This window comes from Drosophila subpulchrella, chromosome X (assembly GCF_014743375.2).
Source record: "Drosophila subpulchrella strain 33 F10 #4 breed RU33 chromosome X, RU_Dsub_v1.1 Primary Assembly, whole genome shotgun sequence".
Lineage (NCBI taxonomy): Eukaryota > Metazoa > Arthropoda > Insecta > Diptera > Drosophilidae > Drosophila > Drosophila subpulchrella.
In genome coordinates, this window is record NC_050613.1 from 9132094 (window position 1) to 9156463 (window position 24370).

Consider the following 24370-nt stretch of genomic DNA (forward strand, 5'->3'; position numbering starts at 1 on the left):
AATAGTAACTGCAAAAAGAATTTTTCAAAAATCATTTTCCTTATATTTTTTATGATTTTTTGAAGGTGACAATGTCGGAAAAAATTTGTATGAAAAAGAGAAAAATATGGCTCAAATGCCTGTTTTTAAGCATTTTCAAAAATTCATAAAAAATATAAGAAAAATGATTTTTGAAAAATTCTTTTTGCAGTTACTATTGTTTTTGTTTGAAGAAACTTTTTGCATCAAAAAATTTAAGTTTTCAAGACGAAGAAAAAAGTTTGAAAAAAAAATTTAAAAGTTGATTTACACAAATTTGTCCTTTTCAATAAGTACTGAATGGGTAAAGAAATGTATTGTATCATTCAAACGGCATTGAAATTACCTTTCCATTGATGCCTATAGTTTACAAGAAGTAAATTCAAGTTATGAGTATACTTAACTTGTATTTTGTCAAAATACATATGCCGACCACTGTAGTGTCTTATTATCAGATCAAAAATCAAATTTAAAAAATCTCTTCCCCATGAAGATTTTAGGTCTCTATTAAAAACGTGTTAGCCGTAATGTGCTAAACTTACGGTATGTACTATTATTAAAAGTTCTAATACGTCTTTAATAGAGACCTAAAATATTCATAGGGAAGAGATTTTTAAAGTTTGATTTTTGATCTGATTAAAAGACTTAGTTTTGTTTTTCTATTTTGCTAATTTTGTATACCCCATCGAGAAAACATAAATGAGTAAAAAATACTGTGCCCTTTAAAAAGAAACTGGCAAAACAACTTGATTACTAATCACTGGATGAGCAATCAGTGATCAGGTTTGTTCTGCTGAACTAAACAACTCCCACGTTTATGGTAAAAAGAAAGTCATTTCATAAATTCGGTTGCAACGTTTATTTGAAATCAAAGAAACATTTGCTCAACACAAACAAAAAGTGGTTGAGGAGAAACATCTTGACATGACTAATGAGTTGAGTGGGTGGCATGGTATTTACAGCCTGGTTTCGGGGCCCGTTCTTCGCCGATCCCCTCTAGAAAGTACGCGGCTGGGAGCCAAAACCGAGGCCCACGCCGCGCATCGTGTGTGTGGCGGCTCGCGCCATCTCGTACTGCTGCTCCATGTTGGAGAACATGCGCTGTCGCTGCTGCACATCAGTGGGCACTTTCACTCCACTTTCGCCCCGCACTGCGGCTCCTCCGCCACCAGTTCCATCGCCGGCTGCACTGCCGTTGCTAACCTCTGCATGATCGGGGCCACCACCACTGGCCTCGCCATCTCCGGACGATCCGGCATTCTTGATGCCCATGAGCCGCATAAACTTGGAGGCCACCTTGCCGTCCGAGTCCTGCGAGAAGTGGGCGTTGCCCCACTTGTTCGCCGAGTCCTCGGCTTTCTTTGAGCCCCACAGTAGCTTGCGCTTCTGCTGCTGCTCTGCATAGCGGTTGGCATTGATGATGCCCGGGTTGTAGTAGCTGGGCAGCTGGATGGGGGGTTCTAGGGCTGGAGCTGCTACCGCTGGCGTGTTGAGTTCCAGGGACATCAGCGAGGGTATCTTAGGCGCGTAGTTGGGTGTCGGCAGGAGGCCACCGCCTACTCCACCTCCACCGGCTGCTACAATGGCTGCAGATGCTGCTGCTATGGCTGTGGAAGCCGACGATCCTCCTACCCCGCTGACGGATTTCCCCAGCAGCAGATGAGCTCCAGCCCCTGCTGCAGTGCGAAGCGCCACAGATGGGTCTTCCTTGGGAGATCTGGAGCGACTGCTCGACTCGCGTTCGCGATATTTGCGGGACTGCTGCGGCTGCTGGCGGCGACGTGTGGGTGGCGTGCCCGTGGGCGTGCGGGAACGGGACCGTGAATCTCGGCGACGACGACCACTGCGGTCATCATAGGAGCGACGCCCTGCTGCATTGACCGCTGCAGTGGCGGCGGCTGACGAGGAGGCGGAGTTGTTGTGATGATGGTGGCGCTCCTTGCCGCTGCGGTGGCGACCGCTCTTCTCCGAACGCCTGCGCTCGCGGTCCATGTCGCGATCTCGCCCCCTTTCCCGCTCCCGGTCGCGTTCCCTTTCCCGCTCCCTGTGGCTGTTGCCGTCTTTGGTACGATGGTGGCGATGATCGCCCTGGAAAAGAAAATCCATTTGGATGTTGATTATGTGGAGGTTCTAAAATGATATTACTATTATTAAAGCTTGGAAAGATTTTCGAAAGACTACTTCTATTATTCGTTATTCCAGTTTTGGGTTTTTATTTTCTTTAACAAAAAAAAATCTTTAGAAAACATACCCAAAATATATTTGAAGTAGATTGCTCGATATTTAAGAAATGTGTTAAAAAATCAAACTAGGCACTAATTAAAAAATTCAAGTGCAAAGTTGTTGGTCAAAAGGAACGTAAAGAAAAAATTTTAATTTATTTTTAACTTGATTTAACTAAATAGATTTTTACTTTAGCATATTTCTTTAAAGAACTGGACAATTCTTTATAAACAGGTAAGGTATGTATCATAAAATATGATCAAACTAAACCTATTTTACAATATGATGGTTGGTAAATCGTTTCTTGTGAATCGTAAGCTTTAGAGATATGTAGGATTGGATGTCGACCAACTCACCTTGCTGTGATCCTTGTCGCGTCCTTTGTCGCGACTGCGTTCTGAATCGCGCTTCTCCCGCTCCCGCTCGCGATCCTTTTCCTTGCCCTTATCCTTATCCCTGTCCTGCCCGCGATCGCGGTCCCGCTCCCGTTCTCTGTCCTTGTCCCGCTCCTGGCGGTGGCGACTGCTGGGCTGCGGCTCCTGCAACGGGAAGAACAACCCACCGAGGAGAATTACATTAGAGCGAATCAACGAATCTGCGCTGGCGGCTAAGGGTCTGATCTAGGTCTAGATGCTAGATGCTAGATGCTAGATGCTAGGAATGAAAGAGGATGGGCTGTGGGCTGTGGGCTGTGGGCTGGGGGCCACCAGCTGGGGCCCGAGGTCCTTGCCAGGGTATATCCTAGATTGCTTAGAGAGTTGTTAAGTTCTATTTGATCGCTTTTTTTGTATACTCACTTTCGTGCGGCTTGATCTCTCTCTCTTTCTCTTTCTGTTTCGCTTTCGCTTTCTCTCTCTCTCGCCACCAGTGAGTGGGTGTGTGTGTGTGTGAGCGGGCGTGTGTGTGGTGAGTGTGTCCTGAAAAATATTTTTTTTTTTCGTTTTTTTTTTTTTGCATTTTTTCGGTGGGGAACGACACACACCCACCACCACAGCCACAAGGTCGCACACAAGACTATATATGCATGTATATAGTCTCTACAAATCTGATCGATTGTCGCCTTATCGAAGTAGCTATTGGTTATCGAGCGATTACTACGATCGGGGTATCGTCAATGGTCGTTGGTAAGGTTTTTGTTCTTTTTATCTTTTTTGAAAATGGCTTTTCATTTTGATTCAGTTTTGATTTGGTTTGGTTTCGTTTACGTAACAACAACAACGATAATAAAATGGTAGAGTTTAGTCATTTAAATATTAATTGGCATATAAAGTTTGTAAACTTAACTAAGCTGGCCAAACAACAACAACAAAGTGTGTAATCGGAAGCAGACCGACGGAAACAGAATTTTGGATTTTCTTTGATTATTTTTTTTTTGGTTCATAAAAAGCTGGCAGTGGCTAAATTTACACATATTTTTGGGTAGGAGGGTTGGAGCGCATGTCGCCGATCGTTCAGATCGATATGGGTATATTGAAAATATCAGGAGGGCAGGTTACAGCCGCTGACAAAGTAATAGCACCATAATATAACATTTCTTATGAACATCTGCATTGGAAAACCACCATAATCAGTTCAATCTTAAGTGAAGTCCAATAAGTGTGCTACAGTTATTGGTAAATGGGAATGTCTTTCCTAATGTCATATGAACAGTCAACTTAATTTGTCTAAGCTCTGTTATTTTTGTGTTCCGGTTCCTTAATAAATTGTGTTAGGCATTTTATTTTGTCTAATAATACCATTTATGTTAGAAACATTTGATCGAAGATGTCCTGCAGTTATTTTATATTCCCCTACTACTGTAATTCTAAGACTTCAATAGCATCTTGGCTTTGGATTTTATTCTAGGAATCCTACAGGCATGTCCCTATCTCTCCTAATGTCATATAAACTTTAAATTTAACTTGCCCAACCTCTGTCATTTTTGTGTTCCGGTTCATTAATACTTATTCTAGGAATCCTACAGGTATGTCCCTATCATATCCTTAGCATTTTATATTGTCTAATAATACCATTTCTGTTAGAAACATTTAATTGAAGGGGTCCTCAAGTTATTTTATTTTCACCTACTACTGTAATTCTAAGACTTCAATAGTTTCTTGGCTTTGGTTATAATTCTAGGAATAATACAGGCATGTCCCTATCTTTCCTAATGTCATATAAACTTTCGTCTTAAAATGTCCAGCTTCTGTCATCTTTGTGTTCCGGTTCCTTAATAACTTATCTTAAGTATTTTATATTGTCTTATAATACCATTTCTGTTAGAAACATTTGATTGAAGATTATTTAGGTTACTTTACTACTGTAATTTTAAGACTTCAATAGCTTATTGGCTTTGGTTATAATTCTAGGAATCCTACAGGCATGTCCCCCCTTCATCGAGAAATTCAGAGGCATTCCTTGGTGGGAGGACCTAATAACAAGTATACATTATTGATTGAATACCAATCCTATTGTTGGCTTTGACATTTGACCTATAAATCATGCAGGTTTAATTATAAATGTTTACCTTAGCCAGAGAAATTTAGAACAAGGCTGCATTATTGATTTGATGCGGTGTGCTATTATTCTGTGTGGGTATGTGCATGTTTTTATACCCATGCAGAGGGTATTATGCCCAATTCGAGTGATATATTACTGTTGCTGCCCATTTAGAACTATAAAAGGTACTTGGCCTTGATTTTTTGGCCCAAGGAATTGGGAACAAGGCTGCATTATTGATTCGATGCAGGGTGCCATTACTGTTGTTCTGCCCGCCACTGTAAGTGCCGTTGGCACATGGAAGATCCGCATCCGCTCCAACCCAGGCATACACACACACACACTATGTGTGTGCATATAGTATAGTGGTACATAGCATATGGTATTTAGAGAGTATATCGATTTGGTGCAACGGCAATTCTTTACCTCATCCTCATCAATGCGGCCTCTGCTGTTGCTCCTGTGATTCTGCTGCGCCTGCTGCTGCTGCTGCGACGTCGGCAGCGGGGGAGTGGGAGTGTGGTGGCGTCGACGCGTTTTCTCCCTCTCCCGCTCCCGCTCTGGCTCTCTCTCCCTTTCCTTCTCCCTTGGACTGTTGTTGTAGTTGTAGTCATTGTTATTGTTGTTCCTCTGCCTTAGGAAGTTACTAGTGGTTGTTGTTGTTGGTGTCTTGGCATGCGGCTGCTGCTGCAGTTGTTGTTGTTGTTGTTGTGGTGCCTAGGGGAATTTTGCAACTATTCAGAAACAGCAAATTCGCATTATTTTACTAAAGCACTAGGATACTTGAACTAAATTAGGGGGTTATTGGTATGTTTTCTTTTTTTTTTCGTGATCAGTTATCTATTTTGCAGGCATACGCACTCACACACACGCACACACACACACACGCAGAAGAGAAAAAAAAAAAAAAAGTGATGGAAATGTGTACACAAAATGCGCTCTAACGTTGAGTACGGATTTTTTGCATTATTTTTTTCAGCTGCTTCCGGCCTTGCCGCGCTGCTATATTTACCCGTATCTGGTAGCCCGCATCTTCCTGGTCGTCCTCGCTACTATAGTTCACCAGGGCTTCCATTGTTTAGTGGCGAAAATATATTTTTTAGCCCAGTGCGTCCAAAAACTAAGTAATCAATTAGGGGATGTGAAAAATTTAACAACTTCGATAGTTTTTGAATAAAAATAAATATTTATCGTGGTATTTTTTTCACTGGTATCTGTTATCGCAGCAAACGTAAGTGTCGGGAAACGTAAGTGGCGGGAAACGTAAGAGCCAGTAAAAGAGGGAGATAGCACCAACGTAAGTGTCGGTAATAGAGCAAGACAAGAAACAAGTTAGGGATGTGAAAAAATAACAAAATATCATTACATTGGTATTTTTTTAATAAAAATATATCATGCTATTTTTTTATTTGATATATCGCAATCAATTAAGTGCCAAAAAACGTAAGTATCAGAAAAACGTAACAGCCACGTAAGTTGCAGTATAAAATTGAGTTAAAAAATGGCGTAAAATTAAGTATCGATGCCTTGAGCATCGTTATTTCTCTATGTTTTCGTTTAGATCGAATGTTGAGGTATGCATCTATGGCATACATCGGAGATGGTATTTTTACATTTTTTGAAAGCTCGCTAGTCTGATTAGGATCATCTAAACCTTTTTCAACAACGGTTTTATTTCCTGTATCGCCAAAGGGTTCCTGTATCTTGTCGCATCCCCCCCGACATGGGATACTGGGTTTTTTATTCGTCATCTCACCCCATTCCATTTTCTCTACTCAATAATTTTTGTATTTATATATATTTACAAAATGTGGGGCGATTATAAAACCACTCTGCTTATTTCGATTTTTCCTTCACGATTTCATTGCTTTCTCTCTGACTCCCAGATTTTTAAAAAAAAGTTGGCAGGGCCACATAAGGAGGGGAAATGAAAAACCCGAATAGTGAGGGGGAGCTTGATCAGCTCTTGGGTTCCACATAGCCGCTCCCAAAAGTATCTCCACACCAAAACTAAACTGAACCTAAGTTGTACTACTTTTAAAAATTCTGGGGGTAGGTTTTAGAAAGGAAAAATGAGAAATCCGAATTCCTAGAATTCCTGACACGAGGCCACAAATCCTTCTTCAAAAAGAAAGATTTGAAAATGGCTAGCGGTGAAAATCAAAGAGAAAAATGTAAAGGAATCATTATTCACCTACATATATGTTTAGATTTGCCAATAACTTATTATATACCAAAATTTACATAGTATTTATAAAATTGCCCATCCATATTTAATTAACAGAATGTTTTGATTGTTTATTTGATTATATTTTTACCACTTTATATTTATGTATTTACATAGATACATATTACATATTTACATAGATATTTAAAGAAAGCCAGAATGGCTACACTTAAAATTGAATGTATTGAATTGAATTGGAGTGCCTGGGACCCACCAAGGAAAGGGCCAGAGATGCCCAACACCATGCATCAACCACGCACAATCTACCGCTGCCACCTAACGCGGTCAGTGAAGGAACTTGTACAAGCTGTACCAAAACACTATCGACCACTCGACCAAGTGCCAGCGACCCAAGGCACAAAGTGTGTCCACACACCAAGGAACAATATTAATATGGCTAAGAAATACCCTAACTTCTTGGACGAGGAAGACACTGAAGAAGGAGGTCAAGGGATCCAGGTCCGTGACATTCGATATTGCAAATATAGAATGTCAGGGATCTGACTCCGAATGCGTCTTCGGGGTCATCCCCGTCCAATTAGGAAGAGCTGATATTTGCCATATTACTATTGGCCTTGGCGGTGAGCACAGTTCATGGCTCGAGCCCCTGGCTCTTGGCCGAGAAGTCGATAATATTCTGGTACAACCTGTACACGTTCCCACCGAGAGCGTTAGGTCGCAGTGGCAGATTGTGCGTGGTGGACGAGTGGTGCAGGACATCTCTGGCCCGTCCTTAGATGGGATTTTCAGGAAAACTGGAGCGGACACCATTTTTCAGGCAGTACTGGGCGGGCACACAGACATCGGTGGTTCCAAGGCCCTGACGTCCTCCAGATCTGCAAAAAAACAAGTTGGTTAGTTATAAATACAGGCAAAAATTAAAAACAAGAAGGAATGCTATAGTCGAGTGGCTTGACTATTAGATACTCTGTTGTAAATTTTAATTAAAATAAAATACCAAGACATTTAATAGGCGTGGTACCGGTGCCACTGACAACCCCAAAACCTGATTAACTTAGTTAATCATAAATAAATACTAAAATATTAATGCGATTGTTACGATTTTCATCATTTAAATAGGTATTAAACAGTGAAATCAATTTCAATGTACACTGAAAGAGACAGTCTTTACCGGTATGGCTGAAAAAAAAAGTTGTCTAAGAACCCCAAAAACCTATATACCTAATCCACACTTGTAAGCTTTTATAGTTTCCGAGACAAACTTTTGACCAAAATTATAATATCCCTTTGTAACTATACTCTAGATGCCAGGACCCTCGAGGGGATGGGGATTTCTCTTACCATGTGACTTCTGGGCATCCATTAACAAGCCCTCGATGGTGCGTTTTAAGTGGTTCTTACTTTCGTCCACCTCTCGTTTGGCCTGCTGCACCTGGAAGACTGGCGGCCCGTAGGACTCGTGGCTTTCCATCCTATGGTTGCGTTTCATCACGAAGACCTCCTTGGCTCCTGAGTTGTAGGATCCCCGTTCCTGAGTGGTCATTACCTATGAGAGCGATGATTAGTTCCACAGATCGGATTAAGTGCGGAATCAGGCAGAACCCACCTTGCATATCTCGCCGCAATGCGCAATAGCCTGCTCTATGGTCATTTTAAGACCCTCGAAGTTATTATTCTGCCACTCCGTTACGAACAGCATAAGAGCATTATGATTCTTAGGGGCCATCCTAAAAAACCAAACAATAAATTAATTTAAATCGAATATAGCTGTGTTACGAATAAAAAAACTTTTAGAATGCCTGTCTAACATGACTGTGCAGAATGACTGTCAAAAATTACACTCACAAAAATAATGGTATAGGGGTTTATAGAAAAATGTTTATAATGCCAAGGGGGAATCGTCTTTGGCCCCTCTTTTACGGACGAAGTCTTCTTTCAGGGCTGTTTTAGGGAATAATTTATGTGATGACTGTCCGGAATGACTGTCAAAAATTACACTTATAGAAATTATTTTAAAAAAATATTAGAAAAATGCACCCAAAATTTGACCAAAGCTATGGGTTTACATAAAAAAGTTTTTAGTGCCAAGAGATAATATTTTTTAGACCCATTTTTTTAAGGGCAAAGTCTTTTTTAAGTGCTATTTTAGGAACAAATTTCTATGATGACTGTCCAGAATGACTGTCAAAAATTAAACTCATAGAAATATTTTTATAAGTATTAGAAAAAATTAAACCAAAATTTGACCAAAGCTAGGGGTTTGTAGAAAAATGTTTATAATGCCAAGGGCGAATCTTCTTTGACCCTTATTTTACGGGAGAAGTCTTTTATTCAGGGCTATTTTAGAAAAAATTTTCTATGAGTGCAGCACCTCATAAAAAGCTGGGAAATAGGAAATGTTCACCGCTCACCAGGCTCTGTAAAGCAGTAAAATGTACCACTCTTTTTAAATTTAATGAGCCTCATCCGACATTTAATACAAAAAATTAAGCTTAAATTATTTTGAAATAACCAGACGCACCTGCTTTGGATGGGAATTAGTCGGTCCTCCGGCCACCTGATGGTAAACCGATGGCTGAGGAACAGCCGATGGGTCCCGGGATTGGCGATTACGATTACCTGCGGCGGGAAAAAAATACAAATTCAGCATTACAAATTTAAGATATGCTCTAATTTTGCACACACTGATATGTTATTATTATTAGATCGATATAGAACAATCGCTCAAAGTTGGATTACACGCTTGCAAGGCACTCTTTAATTTTTATTTTGTCGGTTCCTGCGAAAAGATGACTTGCAAATCTTGAGAGAAAGAGAAAGCTATATGTTGCAAGGGATTCTTTCATTTTTATTTTTTCGGTTCCTGCGAAAAAGTTGTAAGATGACTTGCAAATCTTGAGAGAAAGTGAAAGCTATATGTTGAAAATATAAATGGGAAAACATCACATTTCTGAAATTCGCAAATTTCACTCTTTGCACGATAACACTTTGATCATTAGAGATTTTTTATTGTATTTTTAATTTTTTTTCAAACGAAGGAGAATTACCTTTTAACAATTTGCTTGCATGCTGCCTAAAAGAAACACGCGAGTAATCTGCGCCAGTGCCTTTTTCGCATTCTGTCACAAAAGCTTTACCAACACTAGAGCTAACAAGAGCGAGATGGTTATAGAAAAGAGGGAGAAAAAAAAATCGCGGCGAAAAATTCGCCAGAGACATTTTAAAAGAACGTCTTCTTCAGGAAATTAGAAGAATGTGCGAAAAGAGATAGTAACTGGACTGAATTTGTTATGGCTAGCACTTCCACGGTCAGCAAATCGAGCTGCCCCCAAGCAAATTCCCCCGATATTGTTTTCTGATTGGGCCATTTGTTTATGCTCGCGCGATTTGTTTATGACGCCGGATATGTGAGCTCAGGATGATTTGATTATAAATTGAATTACTCACCGGTGGATTCTTGTTTTGGGTTGGCCGTGTACTAGCTGAAGATAATTTGGGTCTTTAAAAAAAAACAGGTGCGAATTTAATCACTTTACTCCCGGCTGGATTCTTATGCACTGCACTTCGCAAACTTTTCACTTCGCCGGTCTGAACGATTTTCCGGAAACGGAAACCAACTGCCTGCTTAGTGATGAGCCGCAAGTTGACATTGACATAATACGCTATCGGTGATATCGATGCTATCCCAGCCTAGGGATCGAATCTTCTCCCCTCCCTAAAACCACGCTAGTTTTTAATATATATAAATAATTTGTTGGATCTGCTTATGATTGGGATCTAATGTTGTGCAAAGGTTGTATTTTATCTTAAAATCCAATAAGGGGTCGAAATTCCCTCAAACTGGTGCGCATGCGCAGAACGAATTTGTTTCCAAGAGTTCAAAGCGGTACTTTGAAAAAAAGCGCGGGAGCTAGAGATGGACCTTATGACAATTGAATTTGTGTAAAACAGTTTATAAGCAGCTGACCGAAGTTCAAGGATTCGGTCAATCCAACTCTTTAGTTAATACCCTAGTTTAGGGTATGTACAGATTGGCCAAGCCAACTGTGTTTTTGCGAATTTTCTAAAAATCAGCTAAATTGGGAAAAAATGGAGAAAAAGTCGTGGTAGGTATTGAAAAGAAGAAATCCCAATAATATATTTTTGATCCCAGTCTAAAAAAAACAAATTGTTTTTAAACACTACTGTTTACTATTTTTTTTATTTATATAGCTATTAACTAATTTTTTGTGTAATGTTTTGTGTAATTATATCATTAAAAAATGTAGACAATTTAAAATTTTATCATTTATCACATATTTATTGTTACAAATTTGACACCAACAAAATTGTTTAGTATTCAAGTTCGTTTGTTGATTCATAAACATTTGGCAAAACTTAGGAAGTAATATTTCTAACTACTTTTACAACCACTTCTACAAGTGAGGTATCGTGGTTATTTTCAAAAAAAATATATATAATAGTTTTATTTGGTATTTTTTGGAAAGTGTGTTCTTCCTTTGAACCTAAATTGGGATTTAGATATGTACTATTATACATTTCAGTATTTATATATATTTACTTCGTGAGTAAAAAATGTCTTTTTGTTCATACAACAATCAAATACATATTTTATAAAGATAATATATTTGATTCTGCTTGTCGTAGTCTAGTTTGGGTTGTTTAAATTTTGCGGCTCTTCTTCGAAGTCGCTTGAAGCGGTGGGAAGTTTGAAATATTAAAGGTGAGATCGTCGGTTGTGGAGGGGACAATATTTGGCCCACTTGATCCACTAACATCCTTTTTCACCATCGATCCACTAACATCCTTTTTCACCTGAGCCGCTGAAGATGAAGCACGCATTTTCACAATTCGACGGCTTGTTTCCATCTGCGAAAAAATAAATGAGGGATTAGTTTTTGGATCAAGGCATACTTAATATGTCCGTTAACGTCATACGTTGGTATACGTTTAAGAAATATAATTTCAAATTAATTTATCTAACTAAATAGAGGCTTGTTAAATCTTACAAAAAAATATTATAGAGTCATTATTGAAGACCCATCATGATTTCATTTCTTATCTCACGACTCTTAAAACTAAAACAGCTAAACAACCTATCTTCAATTTTGAAGTAATCAGTCGAAATACTGTCCTTACTTGCACCCATAGCACCAGGACTTGCCTTACGTGCGCCCTCTGCTTCTGCCTGACCCGATCCTCCTGGACGAGATCCTCCTGGACGAGATCCTTCTTCTCCTGGCCGAGATTTTGGCATTGGCTGTGGAAAAAGGAAACCAGAGATTAGATATGTGGAATACTTATGATGTGACAAGAATACACGCTGTTTAGTACTAACATAACATTAATTTTAAAGATCTGAACAAATGAAGGTATAAAAGTAAATATTAGTTTGAAAAGTAAAAAAAATGATGTGAAAAAGGTATGGAACTGCTTTCGTATTTGCCATTTTTACACTAGAAAACTACTTCGATAAAGCCGGAAAATTGAAAATAGGCTCTGTAAGTTAAGCTCTTTTCAAAGTTAATGGGCAATATCTTACAATTTAGTATACATTCTGTATTAAATCTTTGGAAATACCTGACGCACCTGCTTGGGATGGGCGTTAGTAGCTCTCCCGGCCAGCTGGTGGGCAGCCGATGTATAAGCGGATGGCTGATGGTAAGCCGATTGATAAACGTATGGGTAGAAGAACGGCTGAGGGATAGCCGATGGATAGAAGTACGGCTGAGGGATAGCCGATGGATAGATGAACGGCTGCGGGACCTGGTAATAATGGCCAAATGCCGGAGGAGTCGGCAGGCTTGCCTTGTAGCATCTGCCCATTGGCGTGTCGAAGAACGCCTCTCCATGGAGGGCGTACATTTGGGCTGCGTAGATCTCCGTTGGCGAGAGATTAGCCAGGAACATCTCCATCTTGGCTATGGCGTCAATATAATTGGCATTGTCCCACCAGTTCTCATTGTTGATTGGGCCCGATGCCGGCTGTGGCCAGTAGGTTGGCCAGTAGGGCGGCCAGTAGGGATGCCAGTAGCCAACCTGCATTGGCTGACCCTGAATCCAAAGTCCCGGAACGTAGACAACAGTCGACGGGACCATGATGGGATTTCCATTGGCATACGAATGGGTTCCAATGGGATCCTGCTGCTTTGGCGGAATCACATTCCGACGGTTGAATGGCGATTGTATGAGCTCGAAACGATCCACACTCCAAATGGTTTTACCCAGCGAAATGCCGCTCTGGTTGCTCTCCCATAGCAACTTGGTAGCCTCCACCAGCGCGACAAGCTTGGCCACCTCCTCGTCGTACATCTTCTCCAGATGGGCCCTCTGCTTGGCCCGCATTAGCATTTCGTAACCGATGGGTTTCATCTCGTGCTTGACGAAAATATCTTCATGAGACTCTGCTGAATCGGCTGTATCGATATAGGACAGCCCGTAGGGGTTGCACCAAAAAGACGGCGGCGGAAAGCCATCGTCATCCAGTAGATCCTCCTGCCCATCGGCTTGCATCAGGGGACCCAGATCCATTTGGCCGCACAGAACGGAAGTGCGCGAAACTGGTTTTTGATTGGAGATCCACGGTGTGTCCGGCATATCCGGATCCTCGCCAAGGTCAATGTGGGTGGGTGGCGAGATCGGGGGACTGACTATGCGGCATGCCGAGGAGGAGCAGCGGGCAGTACGTGAATGGCCTTTCCTGGGCGGAGCGTGCTTTACTACCTTCGGAAGAAGGAAGTTGGCCAGTGTGATGCTATGGGCATTCTGGAAATGGTATATCGAGGCACGCGGACAGCCCACCTTCAGCTCACCGCTTGAGTTGCTTCTTCCGCTGCTGTTGGAATATCTAGTCATCGTTGATCCGCTCGACAGACTGTTGATGCTGCTCTGCGAGTTGGACTTTTTCGGGCCCGGCAGGTTCTGGGGACGGCGATTACGATTACCTGCGGGGGGAAAGATATCCAAATTCAGCATTACATATTTAAGATATTTCCTAGTTTTATTTTGGAAAAAGTACATCTATATTCGACTTAATCACCTTATACTAGCACTATTCAAAATTATGGATCGAAAATCTCAATAAATTAGGAATGGTATTCAGTAATAATATAAGAACATGTAAGAGAGCTTAAAACAAAGTAAAATATTGTCCTATAAAAAAAAAATACATAAATACACAAATGTAGAGGAACAAATGTAAAGAATATTTTTATAAGCTTATAATAAGGATTTTTTAAGACCGATGTACAATACTCGCTCAAAATTGAATTAGTTTTTTTATTGGGGCATTCTTTAATCACAAAATAATTTGTCAATTGAGTAATTATTTAATTTGTATAAGAATAATAAATATAAATATTATAAGTACAAAATATTAAAAGGCGATATCTTAAAACATATGAAATTGGGATCAATTTTAATATGATATGAATATATGTACATATGTAAGAACGATATTGGAAATGGCGGACAGATATAAAGGGTTCATACAAACTTCATCACAATATTTTGTTGGTTCCTGGCGAAAAGTTGTGCAAAGACTTGCAAGTCATGAGAGAAAGAGAAAGCTACATACATATATATTAAAACAGTAAAAGGGAAAATATGACTTCTTCTGAAATTCGCCAATTACATACTTGTCACAATTACACTTCTTTGAACATTAGAGCCTTATTTTCTTATTAATTTTATTTCGGCCACAGAAGAATTACCATTCATGCTGCTCAAAGGAATAATTGGCACCAATGCTGTTTTTTGTCGCATTCTGTCACAAACGTGCTTTACCAACACTAGTGCTAGCAAGAGCGAGACGGTTATAGAAAAGAGGGAGAAAGAAAAAATCCCGGCGGAAAAATTCGCCAGTGACATTTTGAAAGAACGTGGTGTTTTGTCCACGAAACTAGAAGAATGTGCGAAAAGAGATAGTAACTGGACTGAATTTGTTATGGCTAGCAATTCCACGGTCAGCAAATCGAGCTGCCCCCAAGCAAATTCCCCCTGTATTATTTTCTGATTGGGCCATTTGTTTATGCTCGCGCGATTTGTTTATGACGCCGGACATTTGAGCTCAATTTGAATGGTTTTGATAATGATTGACTTACCGGTGGCCGGTGAATTTTCTTGATTTTTGGTACCAGCAACCTGAAGATGATTTGGGATCGTAAAAAAAAAAACAGGTGCGGGGGGTAATCACTTTACTTACGGCTGAATTCTTCAAGCTATTTTTTGATTTGCCCTTCTTCGGAGCCTTGTTCGGTTTCACCGATTCCGAGCTATTCTCATCGCTGCTACTCGCAGTCGAAGGCCCGTTTGAAAACTGGACACCCTTCTGTCGCTTTCTTTGGCGCTTGCTGATGTACTTCATTTTCACACTTACTTCACTTGCTTCGCAAACTTTTCACTTCGCCGGTCTGAACGCTTTTCCGGAAACGGAAACCAAGAACTCCAGTGATGAACTGCAAAGTGTCAGTGCAGCATCGATACGTAGGATAATCCGCTATCGATGCTTTGATTATCCGTCAAGCCTAGGGATCGAAACTTCTCCCCTCCCTAAACCCACGCTAAATTTGAATAAATCTGAACAATTCGTTGGATTTGTCTAAGGTTAGGATCTGGAGTCTCGCAAAGGGTATAATTTATCTAGAAATCGAACAAGGAGACAAAATTCCCCGAAACTGGTGCGCATGCGCAGAATTTGTTTCCAAGAACTCAAAACGGTGCTTTGAAAAAAAGCGCGGCAGCTAGAGATGGACCAAATGGAACATTTTGCGGGGAAAAGCTCTTCTGTTTTATTAATGATAATTAATATTAATAATGTGCTAATCTAAGTACTTAAAGATTAAATTATATAATACAGAAACCCAGCTATAGGCATATTTTACTTGCAGAATCCAAAATTATTATTTTGGCAATATTTATGTAGTTTAATATCTAGAGAAGGGAGCTTGGCATCGTTGCGAAATATATCGATACTCGAGTACATTGGACTTCAATCGAGTATTTCCCCCTAAAAAAATCTGGGCACCCTGCACGAAAAGCGCGAAATTGTTTTTGCTTCTCCTTTTCGATTTGCTCCTCGATCTGTGCGGATCTTCTTCTCAAACTCTGGCCGAGATCGATCTACTGGCAAGGAGGCGTCCACCATGTCGGACGACGACGACTACATGTTCGCCCTGATGCTGCAGGAGCAGCTGAACGCAGAGAGGCAGCCAAATAAGTCCCCCACACCTGCGGAGCGAAACAAAGTACGTAGTTGTATATAAGTGTGGTCTGGTCCAAGGACTAGGGTAATCCCATCTCATGACCTTGCAGGACTCGGACTACCAGATGGCCCTCAAGATACAGGCCCTCTTGGACTCGGAGAATGACCCCGGGGAGACGGGGGACGGAGCCAGCGACCTGGACACCAGTCTCCAGTTCGTCTATCCCTCAAATCAGAATCAGCCCAAATCGGTGAGTGTCCTGGAATTCCATTCAACCAAGACCCCAGTATCATTTGTCAATAAATTCCCAATCCAAGCAGAACACCATGGCCAACAAAAAGAGTACAAAGGGAGGCGATGCCTCGAAGAAGCCACCAGTGCGCGCCATTCAGGCCAGCCACGATGACTATCTCAACCAGACGCAGAACCTGGTGCATCCGCAGTGGGAGCTGGTCGATCCCAATCCGGACATCTACTCCATGTTCATACGCTTCGACGAGAAGTTCTTCCAGCAGCGCCTGGGCGCCGTCGCCCTCGAATGGAGCAAGCGGATGTACTCGTGCGCGGGCATCTGCTACCAGCGGGGCAATCGGTTCGTCAAGGAGGTGACCATAAGACTGAGCGAGCCGCTGCTCAAGTTGCGTCCGCGCAAGGATCTCGTTGAGACGCTGCTGGTGAGGACTAACATACTAATTCTCGCCTCTAAAAGCATTTAACATAATTCATATGCAAGCTGTATAGTTATATCCCACCTCTTTCAGACCATATCGTATACTATATTATACCTTCCCGTTTATACAGCACGAGATGATTCACGCCTACTGCTTTGTGCTCAACATCCGCGAGGGCAACGGTGGTCATGGGCCCAACTTTAAGCGCATCATGGAGACTATCAACAAGGTGGCGGGCACCAACATCACCGTTTACCACTCGTTCCACGACGAGGTGGCCGCCTATCGCACCCACATCTGGCGCTGCACAGGCATTTGTCAGAACCGCACACCCTTCCAGGGCTATGTGAAGCGGACCAGCAACCGGGCACCTGGGCCCAATGACCAGTGGTGGGCAAAGCACCAGCGCGAATGCGGCGGCACCTTCATGAAGCTGGGTGAGCCATCGAAGCCTCCCAAGCCGGAGGCCAAGTCCAGATCCAAGAAGGCTACTAAGCCGGAGGCTGCGCCCAAGGATGACATACGTAACTGGCTGGGAAAGCCGGCAGCCAAGCCACCCACAGATACAAATTGGCTGGGAAAGCCGGCAGCCAAGAAGCCAGCCACAGACGCAGCATTGCTGGGCAATCTGGTGGGCGCCGTGCCACCGACTTCCTATCCGGGTCCCTCATCCAATCCCTTTGTCATGCCCAAGCCACCAGCTGCAACTAAGCCCCGTGGGGCAAACATCATGAGCTTCGGCGACCTCAACACAAGCGGCGAAGAGAATGCACCCACAGGTCCAGGTTCACGTTCGAAAGCCACCGCTGAGATGAGCGGACAGGGTTACAGCGTTGGTGGAACAGCCTCTGCGGAAGTCATTGATATTACCGACGATTATAATCTTAATCCCTCTCGACTCCGTCAAATTCGTCTTGAGCGATTTGGAAAAGTTAGTTCCACAAAGGAGGAGGATACAGCCCAGACAGAAAATGGCCAAAAGAGACGCCGTGGGTCCAGTGATACCGAAATTGTTAGCTGGGAATCGTACGACGATGATGTGATGGTCGCAGATGTGCCCGTGCCCGTGATAGACCTTGCCGATAGCGATAGCGATGGGGAGCAGCCGGCGAACGACCAGTCCATGATGCCAGGGGCTAGGAACACCATGAGCAGCCATGAGCGTACGCAGAGCATAAAGCGCGAGGTGTTCGAGGATGAATCGATCTATTCCGAGGATGATATCCTATTCATTGATGACGAATACGACGATGAGGAGGCTGCCACCAACGAAAGTCTCACAGCGGCCACCGAACTGGCCGATCAGTCCATCATCGACGACATCTTCGGCGAGGACACCCTGCTGCAGGAGTTCCAGCGCGAGAACGCTGTGCAGCCCAGTTGCTCCAGATACTCCAACAATGTGGATAACGACATCGTCTCCTGTCCCATATGCTTTGAGAAGATGAAGCGTACGCAGCTGGCAAATCACTTCGAGGGCTGCACCATTACAGTGCGCGTGGAGCCGCCATCGTTTAAGCCAAAAGGCGGACGGCCAAATGCCACCGCTACCTCCCGGGACTTGGACAGCAGTGCCTCCACCTCGAAACCTTCCACTTCGCGCGGCCCCAAGAAGAAGTCGCAATCTTCTTCAAAGCAACTTCTTCGCAACTCCGGATACACTGACAAGGAAATCGCCGAGCTAAACCTGAGCTCCTCCAGCGATTCACCCACGGTGCTATCTAGCGAGGATGAACTCACTCCCCGCCAGCGCCGTCAGCGCAATCTCTTCAAGCAGACTGTGTGCTGCCCCAAATGCGGCCAGGAGCTGATGGGACACCAGCTGGAGGCGCACCGCTCCCTTTGCCAGGCCAAGAAGAAGCGCTAGGACTGCACTCCTTGCACCAGCCAAATACTGAAGCTAGCCATTCCGTTATATTTATATCTTTGTATCCTTTAATGTTTAAAGTTGAATTTTCATTTATTGTTCTGTGAATAAAAAGAAGTGTTATAAGATGCGCCCGAAATACCGCAGGTTCTTTCTGTCCGCGTAGCGTGTGGCCAGCGCCGGCCAGTGGACCACGAAAAGATCGGCCAGCGGCAGGAGCAGGCGTCCGCTCAAGGAGAGCGTCTCCACGCGGCAGAAGCTCTCCACGAACACTATCCTGGAGTGCGAGGGCAGGCGTCCGAGGAGACGCCACAAGTAGGCGGCGTAGCAGAAGGGCACGCAGGTGCCGGGTCCATTGCAGAGTATCAGCTGGGGGCGATCTCGCCACACCAGGTAGCAGCTCCAGATGAGCGCCCACAGGCTGGTGAAGATGGTGCTCAGCCAGGCTTGGCCTACGCTCCGACTGCGCGGCACCTTCACGAATTCCGCCAGGGACTCCAGGGGCAGGGCCTGCCTGAACTGGCGCTCGGAGGTGGAGTCGCTGCTGGCCAGGATCAGGCGAATGGGCTGGTACTTCTCCGCCTGCTGGCTGTCCTGCTGCTGCAGCAGCGCCTGGGTCAGCCGGCACATCTCGGCCGTGTGTCCACCGGAGCCCAGGATCACGTAGGTGGGATGCGGCGCACTGGTGGTCATACTCGCCTCCTGAAATTGAATTCCAATAGATAGCTTTGTTTACATTTCAATTCGATATCAATTTATCGATTTCCGTGTTATTGAAAGTGGCTTCAATTTTTAATTTCAATATTTTCCACAGAGCGGAGCAAAAGAAAGCAAGTAGTTGGAGCTCCCGTTTGCTTGGAAAGCACCCTGGTGGTCATGATCTTCTCCAGAAATGTATTTGGTATACAAAACCCCTATATCGATAGCAATTTAGCCGTTTCGCCAGTGCTATCGATTACACCACCGATAAATATGTTAACCGCTTATATTGTTGGAAGGACCGCCATACATCTTTATTTTCCTTTTAAGCGCAAAACGAAACGAAATGGCGACTGCCGCGGAATGTGACAAGCCGATGAATTGCGAGGACCTGACCGGAGCGGAGATCAACGTCCTTGTGGCCGAGGGTGTGAGGAAACTGGTCAGAAACCTGTCGCCTCCGGAGGTGAGTTCGAAAACAGATGTAATCCTGGGTTCAATTTATCCGGGCATTATCGCAGTCCAGCCAGCGGGAGCTGCATAGGAAGGAGCAGCTGGTCGCGAAGTTGTTCGACGAGCACCGCTGGACCTGGTGCACCAATGGACACGAGGTGAGGCGAAAGCTGGACGATCTGGTGGAGCGTTTTCGGGTGGAGGGCATGGCCCCTTTCGGAACAACGTTCAGGGAGCTGGTCATCAAGTTACTGGCGCGGCCGGAAATCAAACGCAATCCCACTCCCGAATTGGCATGGTCAATGCTGGACTTCCTTCTCATCATGTCCAACGAGACGGTGCACGACATCCGGCGCAATTGGGTGACAAGAAACCGAAGCCGACTGTCCATTATCGCCGGCATTGAGGCGGCCGAGAAAGAGCATGAGGAACGGATAGCGGCCATCGGCCGGCCACCCATCAATCCAGCCGAAACGGAGGTGGACTGGATAGCAGAGCTGAGCGAGGACTTCCTGGAGCCACCAGAGTACGATAGCTCGGACAGCTTAAGTGTGAGCATCTTGGGAACTTCATGCACCCATTATCCCTATCACATATGTTACTTACTAGCTTCAGTCTCTTTAAACTATGCTTGACTATGATGTTTAATAGAATTTTTAAACTGTGTTGTGATAGTGTTTTCAATTACCTCATTTGAATTTTAATCAAATGCGGAATGGACCTAGATACTTAAAACAATGCGACGAATATTATAAAATTGTTTTATGTTCGAGTGTCTATCATGCCTAATGATTAAATATGTTTGGCCCATTTTAAGATCTTTAAAGTTATAAGGTCACAAAGATACATTTATATGAGGTAACACTATTATAACACAGCTTAATAAAAAATTAGTTGCCAGGTTTTAGTAAAGAAACTTAATTTTAAGCAAACCCACTTGTAAAGCTAAATTTTTTATTTTACCGTGTTACTTTTAACAACTTTTTGGGTAGAAAGATCTGCCTATGTAGCTAGCCTGTAGTTAGAACTTTATAGCAAATACTAGGGCGGTTGTTTAAAAACCCTTTACGAGCGGTAACCACCAATTTCGATTCAAGACAGACTAACTAACCTTTCTTCTTCTCAAAGGACTGGTCGGATGAGTCGGATTCCGACTCGACGTGTACTTTGCTGCCCGAAGAGAATGTGGGCACCTCGCGCAGCCTGCTGGACATGGCCAGTATCTATGACCAGGCCATGCAAGTGGCCGATCCGGATAGAAGTGGAAACACCGGCTACCTGCCGCCGGGCTTCGACGAGCGTGGCATCCGGTGCAACGACTTCAGCATCGCCCAGCCGCTGCCGCTGAGCCTCCTCAATTACCAGGGCAGTCGTCTGAGAATGAGTAGACTGGTTCAGTTGGCGCCACTCAAACCGCCGGGCGTAGCCACCCAATACCGTGTAAGTGATCGAAATAAGAACGTGCTGTCGCGGACAATCCACGACCACTGGTGGCACGATGACGTTAAGGTTTTTTCCCTGCCCTCGAAATCGAATCCATTGGCCAACTTTGCCATTAGTTACGTGCAGTTCTTGAACCGCAACGCCCGTGGTTTGTTGGAGTTGCCACTGCCCAAAACCACCACCGAGTCCTGCCTGATGAGGGAGATCCTGTTCATGTTTGTGCGTCCAGCCAGCTGTTGCTTCTTCGAATTAGATGAGCAGACGCGACGCGTTAATGTCCGCAGTAATGTCAGTATTTGCACTATGACAGCGGTAAGAATGCGAAATTGTGATGTGATGATTGTGACTATAATACTTCAATATTTCCAGGTCACGCTTCAGGGCTTTATGCAACATAATCTGATCCCAGCGCTGGAGGACATGATGGAGCTGCGGCGCATCATCGATACCCATACAGTGCACTTTGATGGCATCCGCACAACGGGTACCTTGGAGTGCTTTGCCTATGGCCTGAGAGATCTTATCCAGCCCATTTGCCAGCTGCTCATCGCCTACGAGGAGCGAGTCGTTAGAAATCCCGCTAAGAGTACGCTGGTCAATTTTATAATTGAATTCAGAGTTCACTTTCGCCAGCTGCGTTTGTTGCGTTACCTTGCCGAAGATGCCATCCTGAATATAGGACCTCCCCACCTGCGCAGCGCCTATTTGCTGTCCAGACTCTATAAGCATACGACGCCGCAGGTGATGCACCAGAAGCTGGCCACTGCCCTGCTGCTGGTCACCCTGAAGCGCTACTGCAACATCATCGACGGCTGGTGGCGCAGGGCCACGCTAGAGGATCGCCTGAACGAGTTCATCGTGGAGAGATGGTACGTGAAGACTTATAACTTTGACTAGCTTGTATTATAACTATTATGTTTTGCAGCGTCGAGGAGGACACGGATCGGCGTAGCTATGTGTGCAAGCGCTCTGTGGACTTAGATGAAAGTTTGGAGGTGGTGGAGAAATTCAAGCAACTACACACGTGCCCTATCTATCAGCTACTACTGAGGCACGCCCTGGAGTCCGGTGAAACGCAGGACCTGCTGGCCAATGTTAATCTTTTGGGCGAGATGCTGGCCACCAGCAACGAAAGCCAGCCGCCGTCCCTGTACGATGAACTTACCGACCAGGTCTTTGCCCAGGTAAAAGTTTACTGTGGTGACGTGCCGACGGATGAGGAGGATGCCCAGGAGGCGGAGGAAGATCCAGAGCAAGCGGCCGACAAGCTCTTGGTTAGCAATGTTCAGGGTATTAAGAATCTCGATCTCTTTGCCATATTTACCCAACCGGCGCAGCGGCGAATTGCAGAGCGAAAACGCCTACCGAAGACAAAGAAGCCAATTCAATTGGCTAGCATTCTGAGCCGCTTGGAACGCTCCACTCCACTCCAGCTGAAGGCAGAGATCCCAGAGGCACTGCGCGAAATTCTGCGAAAGAGGCAGTGCATGGCGAATGAGTACGCGATGCGAGCGTATCGCAAGGAGCTGCAGTTGGGCGAGACTGTACGATTCCTGCGGCATATGATGATGCTGGAGGCGTACTACCTACTCCTGCCCTACTACACCGCGCTTTTCTCGCGAATTGAGAATACCGAAGACTGGGCACGGTATTCAGTGCTCAATTCCGAACTTTATCGGGTTCTGTTTCCACATTACCCGGAACTGGTTGACAACCTCCATGTAAAGGTTATATCCAAGGTGACCTGCAATTCAACCAAGGTCTACGAGGCCCTAGAGGCTCTTGAACTGGTCTACGACATGCCAGCGGCCATGCAGATCATCCTCACGGACAAACATATGCAAGGCTACAATTCGGTGTGGCGGCTGATGCTGAAGGTCAAGTGGGCCGTCTGGAAGCTGGAGAACCTCGTATTCCTGCGCCACCACAATGGTAATCCGTACGCACCCTTGGATCTGCTGGGACTGACGATTCGCCGCCTGGAGATCCTGCGCTTTTGGTTAATCTACCTCATCAACAGCCTGCACACCCACATTATGCAGGCGGTGGCTCAGCAATTTGAGCCTCGAATTCCTCAGTGCAAGAACATCAGACAGTTGAGAACTCTGCACGACGAGTATCTGTCGCTGTTAAGGAAACATTGCATGCTGACCGAAGAATTTCGAGACTTTCGCATCGCCCTCGATCAGCTCTTCCACCTGGTCTTCGTGCTGGACATGGAGTGGACCAGCTGCGCCTGCTATCTGGGCCAAAACGATGCGCTTTGCTTGGATTTCACCCTTTCGGATGACGGCATTGATGATGGCGAGTCCGAAAGGCGGAGCATGGAGTATTTGGCACTCAACCAGGTGGTGGAGATCGAGTTGACCTACATACGGTGCCACCAGACGCTGGCCGAGATGCTCAACTCGCTGGTGTACAAGCACGATCACGGATTCCGTAAGTTCTTAGTGCTCCCCTGCTGATTATGGCTAACAATCCCTTTATCTTGCAGTGGCTGCCTTGGAAGTGGCCATCAACACGAGTGTTCCGCACTGAATATGAATCTCCTCAAAGGATTTTGTTACACATTGCCATACCCATACCAATCATCCCATCCCATCCAAACATTCCCACACCCAGCCGAATAAAATGAAGCTTATTTTTGTTGAAACCTCACTGGAATTCCTCATCGCTGTCGAAGAAGGGCTCCACGACCGGGGGCACCGGGGTGGTGACCTCGTGGAGCGTGGGTCGCTGGATGTACGGCTGGCAGATGATCTCGCACATGCGGGCGTTGGCGAAGACCGTTCGGTGTGGGTAGCACCGACCGTTGACGTGCTCACAGCGACGGAAGCCATTGGATCGATTGAAGACGTACAGCTCGGCGCATGGCGAGCAGTTTGTCTGGCCCATCATCCGCGGCATCAGACACTGGAACCGCCGCTCATTGGAGCTGATGCCCAGGGTCATGTCGTGTATGGTGGTGGTCAGGACGATGACCAACAGGATGAAGCACCGCACCTGTTGCGGCTGCATGTCCACTTAATCTCCAACTCCCCAGTGGTTGTTTTCATTCGATTGACTTTGCCCTTTCATGGTTCATGTCATGGTAGTTTTGGCAATTGATACGCTTAATTCTTGAATA

At 44.5% G+C, this 24370-nt stretch overlaps 7 protein-coding genes across 9 annotated transcripts; 2 read left to right on the plus strand and 5 right to left on the minus strand.

Annotated features, from left to right (window-relative positions):
• Positions 1 to 858: 858 nt before the first annotated feature.
• Positions 859 to 5877, minus strand: LOC119556715 (arginine/serine-rich coiled-coil protein 2). The gene is made up of 4 exons (XM_037869113.1): positions 5732 to 5877; positions 5146 to 5436; positions 2598 to 2780; positions 859 to 2106 (listed from the first exon to the last, which is right to left on the minus strand). The coding sequence occupies exons 1-4, from the start codon at positions 5792 to 5794 to the stop codon at positions 1015 to 1017; spliced, it is 1629 nt and encodes a 542-aa protein (XP_037725041.1). The 5' UTR covers positions 5795 to 5877; the 3' UTR covers positions 859 to 1014.
• Positions 5878 to 7332: 1455 nt separating this feature from the next.
• Positions 7333 to 10486, minus strand: LOC119557765 (protein maelstrom-like). Its single transcript, XM_037870661.1, has 5 exons — positions 10355 to 10486; positions 9429 to 9526; positions 8514 to 8634; positions 8249 to 8453; positions 7333 to 7782 (listed from the first exon to the last, which is right to left on the minus strand). Exons 3-5 carry the CDS (start codon positions 8631 to 8633, stop codon positions 7721 to 7723), a joined length of 387 nt encoding a protein of 128 aa, XP_037726589.1. The 5' UTR covers position 8634; positions 9429 to 9526; positions 10355 to 10486; the 3' UTR covers positions 7333 to 7720.
• Positions 10487 to 11568: 1082 nt separating this feature from the next.
• Positions 11569 to 15318, minus strand: LOC119557059. 2 transcript variants are annotated; one of them, XM_037869609.1, is made up of 5 exons: positions 15111 to 15318; positions 15010 to 15049; positions 12497 to 13851; positions 12047 to 12167; positions 11569 to 11776 (listed from the first exon to the last, which is right to left on the minus strand). In XM_037869609.1, the coding sequence occupies exons 1-5, from the start codon at positions 15270 to 15272 to the stop codon at positions 11706 to 11708; spliced, it is 1749 nt and encodes a 582-aa protein (XP_037725537.1). In that variant the 5' UTR covers positions 15273 to 15318; the 3' UTR covers positions 11569 to 11705. The 2 variants fall into 2 exon arrangements, with proteins under 2 accessions (XP_037725537.1, XP_037725536.1); XM_037869608.1 differs by having other exon boundaries at positions 12488 to 13851.
• A 637-nt stretch (positions 15319 to 15955) lies between these two features.
• On the plus strand, positions 15956 to 18781 carry LOC119557454. The gene is made up of 4 exons (XM_037870219.1): positions 15956 to 16152; positions 16220 to 16360; positions 16428 to 16784; positions 16912 to 18781. Exons 1-4 carry the CDS (start codon positions 16051 to 16053, stop codon positions 18646 to 18648), a joined length of 2337 nt encoding a protein of 778 aa, XP_037726147.1. The 5' UTR covers positions 15956 to 16050; the 3' UTR covers positions 18649 to 18781.
• Positions 18694 to 19436, minus strand: LOC119557455 (UDP-N-acetylglucosamine transferase subunit ALG14 homolog). Its single transcript, XM_037870220.1, has one exon. It carries the CDS (start codon positions 19339 to 19341, stop codon positions 18769 to 18771), a length of 573 nt encoding a protein of 190 aa, XP_037726148.1. The 5' UTR covers positions 19342 to 19436; the 3' UTR covers positions 18694 to 18768.
• Positions 19437 to 19628: 192 nt separating this feature from the next.
• LOC119556141 lies at positions 19629 to 23927 on the plus strand. Of its 2 annotated transcripts, none has more exons than XM_037868036.1 (6): positions 19629 to 19813; positions 19869 to 20351; positions 20929 to 21555; positions 21613 to 22112; positions 22169 to 23682; positions 23738 to 23927. In XM_037868036.1, exons 1-6 carry the CDS (start codon positions 19694 to 19696, stop codon positions 23779 to 23781), a joined length of 3288 nt encoding a protein of 1095 aa, XP_037723964.1. In that variant the 5' UTR covers positions 19629 to 19693; the 3' UTR covers positions 23782 to 23927. The 2 variants fall into 2 exon arrangements, with proteins under 2 accessions (XP_037723964.1, XP_037723965.1); XM_037868037.1 differs by having other exon boundaries at positions 19677 to 19813; positions 19874 to 20351.
• LOC119556145 lies at positions 23855 to 24278 on the minus strand. The gene has a single exon (XM_037868042.1). It carries the CDS (start codon positions 24259 to 24261, stop codon positions 23899 to 23901), a length of 363 nt encoding a protein of 120 aa, XP_037723970.1. The 5' UTR covers positions 24262 to 24278; the 3' UTR covers positions 23855 to 23898.
• Positions 24279 to 24370: the final 92 nt, after the last annotated feature.

Bases quoted from the DNA above. Each gene is read 5' to 3' on its own strand.
- LOC119556145 (XM_037868042.1), bottom strand. From the start codon at position 24,261: ATGCAGCCGCAACAGGTGCGGTGCTTCATCCTGTTGGTCATCGTCCTG.
- LOC119556715 (XM_037869113.1), bottom strand. From the start codon at position 5,794: ATGGAAGCCCTGGTGAACTATAGTAGCGAGGACGACCAGGAAGATGCG. The intron at 2,781-5,145 runs GTAAAGAATTGC...TTCCCGTTGCAG, and splicing joins GCCGCATTGATGAGGATGAG to GAGCCGCAGCCCAGCAGTCG. The intron at 2,107-2,597 runs GTGAGTTGGTCG...TTTCTTTTCCAG, and splicing joins GCGACAAGGATCACAGCAAG to GGCGATCATCGCCACCATCG.
- LOC119557765 (XM_037870661.1), bottom strand. From the start codon at position 8,633: ATGGCCCCTAAGAATCATAATGCTCTTATGCTGTTCGTAACGGAGTGG. The intron at 8,454-8,513 runs GTGGGTTCTGCC...TCGCTCTCATAG, and splicing joins ATTGCGGCGAGATATGCAAG to GTAATGACCACTCAGGAACG. The intron at 7,783-8,248 runs GTAAGAGAAATC...GTTTTTTTGCAG, and splicing joins GGATGCCCAGAAGTCACATG to ATCTGGAGGACGTCAGGGCC.
- LOC119556141 (XM_037868036.1), top strand. From the start codon at position 19,694: ATGGCGACTGCCGCGGAATGTGACAAGCCGATGAATTGCGAGGACCTG. The intron at 19,814-19,868 runs GTGAGTTCGAAA...GCATTATCGCAG, and splicing joins GAAACCTGTCGCCTCCGGAG to TCCAGCCAGCGGGAGCTGCA. The intron at 21,556-21,612 runs GTAAGAATGCGA...CAATATTTCCAG, and splicing joins GTATTTGCACTATGACAGCG to GTCACGCTTCAGGGCTTTAT.
- LOC119557455 (XM_037870220.1), bottom strand. From the start codon at position 19,341: ATGACCACCAGTGCGCCGCATCCCACCTACGTGATCCTGGGCTCCGGT.
- LOC119557059 (XM_037869608.1), bottom strand. From the start codon at position 15,272: ATGAAGTACATCAGCAAGCGCCAAAGAAAGCGACAGAAGGGTGTCCAG. The intron at 15,050-15,110 runs GTAAGTAAAGTG...AATCATCTTCAG, and splicing joins ATAGCTTGAAGAATTCAGCC to GTTGCTGGTACCAAAAATCA. The intron at 13,852-15,009 runs GTAAGTCAATCA...TTCCCCCCGCAG, and splicing joins AGAAAATTCACCGGCCACCG to GTAATCGTAATCGCCGTCCC.
- LOC119557454 (XM_037870219.1), top strand. From the start codon at position 16,051: ATGTCGGACGACGACGACTACATGTTCGCCCTGATGCTGCAGGAGCAG. The intron at 16,153-16,219 runs GTACGTAGTTGT...ATGACCTTGCAG, and splicing joins CACCTGCGGAGCGAAACAAA to GACTCGGACTACCAGATGGC. The intron at 16,785-16,911 runs GTGAGGACTAAC...CCGTTTATACAG, and splicing joins ATCTCGTTGAGACGCTGCTG to CACGAGATGATTCACGCCTA.